General features: G+C 45.9%; 2 protein-coding genes across 3 annotated transcripts; both read right to left on the bottom strand.

Annotated features, from left to right (window-relative positions):
• LOC117833506 (uncharacterized) lies at nucleotides 1–6,433 on the bottom strand. 2 transcript variants are annotated; one of them, XM_034713025.2, is made up of 5 exons: nucleotides 4,982–6,433; nucleotides 2,841–3,412; nucleotides 2,493–2,718; nucleotides 395–1,737; nucleotides 1–314 (listed from the first exon to the last, which is right to left on the bottom strand). In XM_034713025.2, exons 1-4 carry the CDS (start codon nucleotides 6,290–6,292, stop codon nucleotides 418–420), a joined length of 3,429 nt encoding a protein of 1,142 aa, XP_034568916.1. In that variant the 5' UTR covers nucleotides 6,293–6,433; the 3' UTR covers nucleotides 1–314; nucleotides 395–417. The 2 variants fall into 2 exon arrangements, with proteins under 2 accessions (XP_034568916.1, XP_034568917.1); XM_034713026.2 differs by having other exon boundaries at nucleotides 2,493–2,712; nucleotides 4,982–6,432.
• A 1,792-nt stretch (nucleotides 6,434–8,225) lies between these two features.
• On the bottom strand, nucleotides 8,226–10,514 carry LOC117834160 (protein COFACTOR ASSEMBLY OF COMPLEX C SUBUNIT B CCB1, chloroplastic). Its single transcript, XM_034713785.2, has 4 exons — nucleotides 10,203–10,514; nucleotides 9,363–9,487; nucleotides 8,776–8,928; nucleotides 8,226–8,689 (listed from the first exon to the last, which is right to left on the bottom strand). The coding sequence occupies exons 1-4, from the start codon at nucleotides 10,497–10,499 to the stop codon at nucleotides 8,503–8,505; spliced, it is 762 nt and encodes a 253-aa protein (XP_034569676.1). The 5' UTR covers nucleotides 10,500–10,514; the 3' UTR covers nucleotides 8,226–8,502.
• Nucleotides 10,515–10,714: the final 200 nt, after the last annotated feature.

The raw sequence follows: 10,714 nt of genomic DNA, 5'->3' as shown, positions 1-10,714 counted from the left end.
TCATGCAATTCTGGATTATCTGACCAGATCATTTAGACAAGAAAGAAGCTACCAAGATGTACAAAGTCCTTTTCTCAGGCTTGTCAAAAAGCATATCGCAAAATGTCACACCATCAAATGTTCAAAGTAAATGGCCCAAGGTGATGGTATCGTATGTGCAATTATGCTAGTGCTCCAGCACCTTTCGGTTTCGGGTACACTGAGTATACAGATCATTCGGTGAAGTCATTCGACCCTTGCTTCTCTCTGCTGCATGGCGCAATTTTTCCTCCAAGCCAACCAGGCAAAGATGTCTCTGTCCAAAGGCTCAATGCCTGCAAGCAATGCATTGAAAGGATGCTTCAGGAAAATGGAGACTATTGATAGCAATTGAGACAAAGCATACACGATTTACCTCAAAAAGTTAAATATCCTATTTTAAATGTATTTCATCCCAGCGATTCTTATCCGCCTTGATATCAGGTACTGGGCAAGAGAGTACATAGCTCCTAGCAATCCTAACACCCGAATAGTAAGTATGTCTGTCATTATAATCGAGGGCAAGTTGAGAGGTAGCGTCAACAGTAGCTTCGCATCTGTCTGTCTGACATAATCCCACATGAAGCGGTTGAAGAGTATGTGATTTGGCAATGTCAGAACAAGAAGAGCTACATTTTTCACAGCGAATAGCCAGCCTGGGCCCCCAATATCAAGAGCCCATCCTCCATTGCCAGGCCAAGTCTCCTCCCATATCCTATACAATGCTGTCAATAGCAAATATCCAGAAATGGAAATTGTTACAGGGAAATAGCGCTGCCTGTCACCAAATCCTGCAAAGATATCTGAATCCTGGTTCAAAAGCAGGAGGATGGGTGCTAGGAAGAAGATAGCACGGTTCGAGCCACCAGTAAGTGTTATATTGAGAACAAGGCAGATAATGAAGCACAGCACAGTAGACACATTGCCAATTGCAGGCATCCAAGCTGCCTCAGCTGCTAATCTCTTGATGGTGAATGTTGGTGCAGCATGAGCTCTTCGTTGCTGGAGCAGCCTTGCTTTGGGTGGGAAGGCAGAGCTCCGACTAGATGGGCCATGTGTAACACCCCTGTCCGCAGCCTTGTCGCGCAGTAGCAAAGCCAGTTCAAACTTAATTTCTAATGCAATGATCATGAAAATAGCAGCATAGAGACCCAAAAGTGACATTCTTGCCCCTTCTATAGCCAACATGTTGGTGAACTTCTCTGCTTCATCCTCATCTGCAAAACTTTTGGCTCTTAATTGTCCTTCAAGCAGATAGGTGACTGGGAACAAAGCTACCAAGAAAGAGAACACCCATGGCAAAACCCTTGTGCTGGATTCAGAAGGGAGATGTGTGAATACAACAAAGACTGCCGCAGAGACAATTGTTGCAACAAGAAGAGGATACAGAACAACTGCCTGGAAGAAGTACTGGACAGATATGTAGATGCCTAGTGTAACCCCAACTGCCACTGCATACAAAGCCCTCAACTCAACAACATACTTCACTGGGATGATGGATGTAACTGCTGCTAATGTAAGTACCACAGTTGCGATGAGCAGCCATGATGGCCACGTGGGCTTTGATGCTACAAACCCATATATTGAAGTGTCATCATCAGATAAATGTGCTGCTGTGATCAATTCTGACCGGTATACCCATGATAGCTTAATAGGAGGCTGCATAATAACAAAGAGAAGGCCTGTAGCCACAACAAGGACCAGGAATCTCTTTGCTGACTGCAAGGACATAGTGAAATGTAATCAATTAGTGCAGCGCCAAAAGAATTTGCAAGATGTAGACAGGTATAGAGCAAACAGTAGCATGAGAGAAAACACAGTATTAAACGAGAGGTATGATTCAATATTTAACTTTCTTGGGGTAAAGAGGAACCACATTCAGTTACAAAAACAAAGGGCCACTTGCTTTTCCTTGACTGGCATCAGAAATATATGGAAATGACTCGATAACACCACCTCTTGATAAAATCAGAAGCTATAGGGGCTATTTCTTATGTTTGGTTAAAGAAGCAAAACCAACAGGTGAGGACTACATAATTAAAATCCCAAAGATAATCCTAAAAGTTCAAATTTTAAAATGGTGCCAAAAAATCCATAATTATATGTTTGTGCATGCATTACAGCTGTTTCAAGTGACAAATATCTTTCAGCATCATGAAGGTCACTTGCTGATCATTTGAATTGAATTGATCAGTAAAAGATTTCATCGCGTGGAAGGATTTTCATTCTCTTTGAGGGCAACAAAATAATGTCAGAGCTCATATGCATCTTGAAACCATTAGGCTATGTTTCAGTTCAAAGTTCAGAATGAATCCCATAAACTAAACTAAAAATTTAATTTGACTACGCTAAGTTAATAAAATTGCCACGGAAAAAAGATAAGTTTGAACAACCAGATTGCAATGTCTCAACATGTAAGATGCACTATGAAGATGATCAATCTTTTTAACCATAACATATAGGATATCAACTACCTGAACATGAGGGAAGTGGAGAACGACTATCGGTATGCAAGCGACTCCTGTCAACAGAATATATGAACCCAGTAGCAGACCATCTGAAGGAGGTCTTCCATTCCACCACTGCAAAGCTTCAAAAATTGTTTCCCGGCAGAGCCAGGCAGAAAATGCTACGACAGACGCATGGAAATAAGCTTGCCAGACCTTCATCCTAGCAGCCCCTTTGGACTTGTCTCTAAAACTCACAAGCAATAAGATTTTATCAACTTACATGGAATTAGCAGCACTCTGATTGATAGTTTAATACAACACAACAAAATTATATTGCTGATCCAATCAGAACACTAGAGTTGCAGTAAATACCTGTAAAGAAGTAAAGGGGGAGTAACAGCAAGTAGCAAGACAGCTGAAACCCATATAACTGATCTTGATGTCATAAACAACATTGATAGTTTTGATGAATATAGACAAGTCAAGATCCAAGCAGCTTTGGGCCCAACTCTCTGATCAACATATAATCTTCTTACAATAGCCAAGCCCAAAAAGGTTGTAATCAAAACCATATAACTAGGATAGATGATATCCTCTTCTAATCCAAAGTAATACATGGAGGCATAGTTGAACAATCGGTTCTCGATGTTGCATAGCAACAATGTATGACCAATAAGACCAAGTTCCAGAAGAAAGCGAAGTTTTGTTGGGAGAAGTGCCAAACCAGGAACAGCCATTGCCATGATGACAGCTGCAACAACATACTTAGTGAAGGACTTCAATGGCATGCCAGCAATCCAAATATTCAGATCCCAATAATTGTGCACCACGAACCAAAGGACCATCAAGCTTCCAATTGCCACAAAGGTGAAGTATGATGACAAGCTTTTCTTAGTAAAGAACCTTGCAACATAATAACCAGAAATCATCGGCAGTGGAAGGAACTGCAAAAGAATTAGCAAAAAGGAAAACACTAAGTGTGGTCTTACACAAATATCTGTTTACGTGCAAACAATAAATAACTGGTTAGAAAAAATTTGCAAAAGGACAGGTTGCCTGTCAAATTCAATGGCACGTCACTCTAACATTGGACAATAGGTTAAATTGGTTGCCACAAGAGATGCATTGATGTCATTGCCAGGGGGCTAGATGATGGTTAGCTTATGCTTTTATGTCTCCAATGAGACCACCCCATCCTATAACTCACTGTGCAAAGGTACTCACCGAAATACTGCTATTTCACAATCCTAAGTGATTGCCAGATACTCATATTGTTCTTCAACGTGTTTTACTCTAAAATTTTGAGTGCCAATTTAAACTCCTACAGCAGAGGCAAATATCATCAAGCAAATAACTATCTACTTTAACAACATATATCCTTTATCCGATAAAGGCTTACCCCTGCTTTTATAGAAAGCATATACGCTTGTACTACAACATACATCATAACTCAGTATAATTAGCAGTATTTCTGCAATAGATATTTTATATGATCTAAGTAACTTTTGAAGCAATTGGCAACCCTGCAGCATTTCAAAAATCATGACCCCAGTCCCCAGCCAAGAAACTCACTAGCATCATCACAACCATGATTCAAGTACTAAGTAACATCATTGAACATATTGTGGTGGAGGTCTGGAGGATGACATGGCGAGTGGGGAGATTATTAGGGTGTAAGTATTCAGGTACTCAGCTACAGCATTTCAAACAAAAAAAGCACCAGTCAGGACAAAAATAAACAGGGACCAGAGGTTCAAAAAAAAATGTAGTTCATAATTCATCAGCATCTACCAGCAGCAGTGGTCAAGTACTATTAGAGGTTATGTATTGCAATACAATATCACAGTTTACTTCCACTAAAATTTGGGTGACTATATTTCCTATACTGCAATTAGTCCACAACATGCCACTGATCCCCTCAAGATTCTTTTTATTTTATTCATGTCAAAACATTGTATTACAAAGTACCATAATCTAGGAAAAGCTTCAAAAAGTTGTCTTGCTTAAGTTTGGTTGTTGGAACTATCAATGATGATCCAAACCTAATTATTTCATTAGATCAACAAAGTACTGCAAGATTGATCTAAAAGGATTATTCTGATCTGTACTTCTAAAAGCTATTGCTGGAAAAGTGGATAAGGCACCGATCAAACATAAGAATATTGTACAAATAGCCTAAGCCAAATAGCAAATACATGATGGCATCACATAAAACGGTTTTAAGTGTACAGTGTTTATATTGTACCAAATGAGACACAAATGAAAAACAGATTGCAATGGCAATAGTAAATTAATAAGATAACAAGTTCAAAATTCAACATGTAGTAGTGTTATGATAACAAGTTCAAAGAAATCAAAATGCTTAAGTGTTAACATAACAAGTTCAAAAAAATTCAACATTATTGAGGAATTTTTTTTAAGCCAATACTAGAAAACGCATTTAGGCACTGGTAATGTTGGTAAAAAACTTCACAATTGTAGATATAGTCATTATAAAGGAGGCCGCAACATACCATAATAGGGAATCCAATGACTACAGCTCCTGCTCCACTGACTAGCACTGCCAACACTGTAAAGGCCGCTGAGCTGGCCGCATCTCCAACCTTGCCCGCGGCATGTGCTGCAAGGCCCAAAGCGCCACCAAGCATTGTGACCGTGACAAGCAGGTAATTCAGTGGTGGTGGAGCATGGATGTACCTTCCAAATGAGTGGAATACAACTCGCACCTCAAGGCACAGCACCACCACAACCAGTGCAACCAACCCATTCGCGATCCTTATCTGATCCATTGCGTGGGCATCCCTGGTGATCCACCACAGCGCACCCCGGGTGGACGCATAGAGCTGGAACAAGAACGGTATGAAGAACAGCAGCAGCAGTTCACACACACTGCCCCACGATGTGAAGAGCGTGGCATGATGGGATGCAGCATGGAACAACACTGGCACAAACAGCAGATACAAGGAATGCACACAGCTCTCCAAGGGACCCAGAATGCCATCACTGTCCTGCATCGGAGCGTCCTGCTTCCGGTTGTTGAAGCTGGACGGTCGGGGTATGGAGAACAGCCAGTAGAACACCATGCAGAACGCGGCGAAGTAGTAGGACGCATTAGCCATGCCGACCGCGGACACGAGAGCCCATGTGAAGAGCGCAGGAGCAGCAATGGGCACGCACGCGAAGAGCAGCCGCTCCAGCGCGGCCACGATGGTGGGGTTCTCGAGCTGGATCCATCGGAACTGCAGCGACGCCCAGACGCCGATGAGGAAGGAGGTCTGGGCGCAGAGGAGCAGGGCGAGGGCGGTGAGCGGCAGGGAGGCGGCGGCCGCGGAGGAGAGGGAGGCGGAGAAGAAGAAGGCGACGTCGGCAGCGATCAGCGACGCCCAGACGGTGAAGAAGGCGCCCTGGCGCAGCTGGAGCGCGTCGAGGAGGTAGGACGCGGCGAGGCCGATGGCGAGGACGGCGAAGACGGGGAGCCCGCCGAGGTCGAGGAGGAAGGCCGCGGCGGGGACCAGCGCGGCCGCGAGGCGCGCGTTGTGGGCGAACGCCGCGCCCGAGGCGGCGGAAGAGGCCGACGCCGCGGCGCCGCGGGGCCCCGCGCCGCCGCCCGTGGAGGAGCGGGGCCTGTAGGTGCCGGCGGAGGAGGAGGGGAAGGGAACGAGGGGCTTCGGGGAGGAGGTGGAGTTGCGGCGCTCGTGGTGGTGCTGCGGCGCGGGGTTCGCGGCCGGGGACTGCGAGGCGGAGCGGGTGGAGAAGGTCGGGGTGGAAAGCGACGGCGAGATGAGGAGGCGGCCCTGGCGGGACGCGGATCCGGAGGGGTCCATGCCGGTGGCGGCCGGATGTAGGGTTTTGCGGCGGGTGGGCTAGGATTTGGGAGGCATTGGCAGGCCGGAGGGGAGGAAGACGACGGAGACGGAGAGGACGAGGAGATCTGGAGTGGGGAGTGCGGGTGGGAATGGGAAGCGTCACGGGTACGACGGGGAATTCTGGCGGATGCGGACGCGATGACTGGCAGGTGGGCCAGGCATCCGTGCGGGCCGGGGTGTCAGTGGACGACTTGCCTGGAGTCAAGTTGGACTGCAGGGGCCACCTGTCATTGACGGGAGGCCTGGCTTTGACTTCGGGGTTTCCTTCAGGGATGAGCGACGGGTACGAGAAGTGTCCGTGACATGTGGGACCATCCCTTCATGGCCCATGTGCAGTGGAACGTGTGTACGTTTCTCTCTTTATTTAGATCCACTTCGGATGCAGTCACCGGTGAGTTCACGAATTGGGCTTTGAGATTCTGAGGAAAATAAAATCTAGTTCATAAAATTTCGGACAAATCTCAAAGCTGTGGAAGTGGAACTGACCATTGATTTCACTAAAAAAAATATACAGGTGGCTCTAGGGCCAAATCCCAATGCGGAGATTTACCTTCGTGCTTCCAAGAGTAAGATATGAGCAAGGGAGTATCAAATTTATTGAAATAGTGCTTCCAATGAAATATGCGCAAGAGAGTCCGCGGTCGACCGATTTTTTTTCTTTTTCTTCTTTTATTTCTTTGTTACGTGCTGACATCCTATTTAGTGAAAATGGAATCATATTGAAATTCGCCGAAGTTTTAAACAAAACATTGTGAAAATTAGCGTGGAAGCCGTAGGCAACGGTGGAGCATGATGCCAAGGCCAAGCAGGAGGCTAAAGAGGTGCCCATTGTTCTCTGGATTATTTAGCACATATCTGCTTCTCCCCTCCATGGACGGAATCCGACCGTAAAATTCTCACTACACTCTGATTTAATGGTGGCAAAGAGAAAACTACATTATCTCTAAACTCTGATTAAAAATAATCGTATGTTATGAAAGGCTTTCTCGATACGAATACAGTAATATTAACTTTATATTATAAATTTATACAAATTCCAGCTCCTCATGGTTCAAATAGAAAAGTAACTTGAGATAAGCTAAATACAAAATTTTATATTTAGGACCAAAGATAGTACCTTACAAGAACATGCCATTTTATATTATAACAGCAGCAGTCGCTTTACATCAAACAAGCAAGAAAAAGATCAAAACAAAGCGTCAAAACCAACATTATCTTGATTTCAAAAAGGCAAAATTCAATAGGGTCCATTAGTTCCGACCTGAGCGTTTACCTCTATTATCTAACACCAGAATTTTAGGCCCCATACGAGTTTTTGTTAAACATTTCACTAAGGGCTTCTCCTTCATTCGTCTACCTCGTGCCTCCTTCCTCCGACCACATTCTTCTTTGTCCAGCCATGTCCATGAAGCCCGAGGAGAACTTCAGCATCCCCAAGGCCCCAATCCAGCCTTCCTCCTCCCATCTCCGATGGCTCCTGTTGCAAGACCATCCTCCCCCACCTCAACCCCGGCTAGCTGCACCTTTGTCTCATCACCAGCCAACTGCCTCTAACACTAGGTCAACCTTCGATATTCGGCCATACCTCTAAACATCTAAATCTTAAAAACTGCATTCACTGACCCTAATAGCCGAAATTCCAAATCTCACAACCCTCAACCCTGACCCGCCAGGGAGGCTTGACCACGCCAGATATGAAAGACAGTGACAGACCAATCTCAAAGATGGAGAAGAGGATGAAGATTCAAGGTAAGAACAAAAATCAATGTGGATAGTTGAAGTCAACACCCAAGTATCAGGTAGCAAATTGGATGACATACCACCCTCCCCACTACAACATGAAGAGCAAGCTCGAAACTGGAGATCGTGTGACTTTTAAGTTGCAGCCACATTTCCAGTTAATTCTTTCTCCCCTAAAAGGACTATTATTTTCATTCTCAAAAACGTGTTTCTCCACAACTTTTTTACAATGTTAAGTTTATACATTAACCATCCTCACATTTGCAACACTCATAACAATCAAATCCTGTACGAAGATCAGTTCTTTTCTATAAGCCAAGGTACAGATTTGCCCGTCGAATATGCATCCCCTCACCTGGTTTTCGCTGTTCACACCACGGCAAAGATTAGTCACCAATTTATGGTTCCAGAAATCATACTCCTGGTTATCATGTTTCAAAGATGCCCTTCACATATATCATCCCCTTTTCGCTAAATTTGAGTTCCTTCCTCATCTGTTCAACTTGGACATCGTCACCTTGCACAAGGATCTCAGATACATTCCCATCATCGGACAGGATCATCTTGACCTTGATCTCTTCTTTCCTTGACGCTTTTGTCCAGTAGTACACTCCCCTGGAGCATCATGAAGGGATAGTTACTATATTTGCACTGGAAGTTTCATTCTGAATTGCTGGGAGCTGAGAGTTGCAGAGACATACGCCAAGGGGCTTAGGGTCATAAGCCAGAACCAGTTGTTGCCACCTTCTGGGACAGCGATTGATAGAACAAGCCCAACGCTCCCGAGGCTAATGCAGGTGCAGAAGGTCAGCAACGCCGCTTGTCCTCTGCTTGGTACCATCGTGCCCTCAAAGCTGTCCAGAAATACAAAAAAAATATTTCAATTTACAAGGCATTCTCAGTGACCAGAACCGCGGTTAGTCTGCTACATTAGAACTGTGCAGCTATTTAATTAAGAGAAAAGGATGAAAATATGCCATATTCTTCCAATTTTTATAGTCATCATTATAATTCTAGCACTTCTAAGTAAAGTGTTACTACTATGGGTTATTTTATTTTGTGTGATCAATTTTGTTCCTTGAACACCAATTATTGTGTCCAATGTGGAGACACTATGAACTCAAAGCTCCAAATTGGCAGCACCATTTAGATTGGCAAACGAATTAAACTATGTTATATGCATTCACAAGAGTTTTGTCACACCATACTATAATACAGTTTGCTACTTCTCCTGTCAGATGGTATCAAAGTCTTTCTACACTAGGATAAAACATCCGATGCTACTTACGTGATAACCTCACCGCGGTCTGAGACAGTGAAATTGTTGCGGGTGAAGAACGACAGGATCTCTCCAGCCACCTGATTTGGCGCCATCGACTGCGCTCCCTCTTTGACAAATGTCTTTTGCACAATCTGCATCCACAATTTTGGCATATGTGACAACAGGTGCTGCTGAATTTTGGCTAAGAACCAAACAAATAGGTTCGATAAAAAAATACATCAACCTCTGAAGTGGCAGCCAAACCTTAGCCATTATTAAACTATTGTGAAACAACTTTGCTGCATGGAGAGCTAAGAAATTTTAATTATGCAATGCAGTGCCGTTCTTATGGGAAGTGGTGGTGGCATCTTGGACCATGGAAATCAAAGAAGGAAAGAAGACGGTGCCCTCTTTTGCCGACACAACAAGTCCACTCCACTACCACTATCCACATCATACAGCACTAATAGTCACATTTCGAAAAGAAGGAAGAACGAAGCCTGCATCGAAGCTAATCACGCGTGCTCGAATCCGTGTGCACGCTCGCCAGGGAGCTCATACAGTTCTCGAGACAAGATAAGCTCATTCAGAAGGACCAGAATTACCCAATTTCCACAGGCACGGATGCATCTACGCGGAATTACTGCATCACTGGCAAGCAAGAGTGGCACGAGCACGGCTCACCCACACGTGTGCGCGGCACGCGCCCTGCTCACTCGCAGCGCACTCGTGCGCGCGCGCACCCTCCGGCGACGCGCGTGTGCTTGCTCGGAGCAGCGACGAGCGCGCGTGCGGCGCGAGCTAGTTGGGAGGCAGTTGAAGGATGCAGGAGAGGGGGAGAGGCGTGGGAATGGATGGATTGCGGACCTTGGACTTGACGGAGCGCTTGATGAGCGACCACAGCCCCGGCACGGAGAGCACGAAGAGCCCCAGCGACGTGTAGTAGCTCGCCTGCGAGTACCCGGTCCCGCCGCCCGCCACCACCGCCGCGGCGTCGAGCAGGACCGCGGCGCGGTCGAGCGACGCGCGGGCCGGGGAGGCCCGGACCCGTCGCCCGGGCCCGGATATTCGCCGGGAGCGCGCGGAGACCGCGCACCGCGGCGGCGGCGCCGCGCGGAGCGGGAGGGGGAGGCGCCTCGCGGCCGCGGCGGTGGTAGCGTCCATTTTCGGCTGGGGGATAAGGCCGCGGGGGTGGGAAAGCAGGGCGGTGCGCTCATAATGTGGGCGGGGCCCGCGTGTAAGTGGGCGAGGTACTGTGCGTTCGGGGCAACTTGGGAGGTGGGGAATTGAACACGTGGAAGAATAATTTACCTGCAATATGTATTTTTTTTATAAAAAATATTGCAATCGTAGAGGTTGTTCAACAACCATATTTTGCC

This window comes from Setaria viridis, chromosome 8, assembly GCF_005286985.2.
Source record: "Setaria viridis chromosome 8, Setaria_viridis_v4.0, whole genome shotgun sequence".
NCBI classification, from domain to species: domain Eukaryota; kingdom Viridiplantae; phylum Streptophyta; class Magnoliopsida; order Poales; family Poaceae; genus Setaria; species Setaria viridis.
Note: the sequence above shows the minus strand (reverse complement) of the source record. Positions and strands in the feature narration are given on the sequence as shown.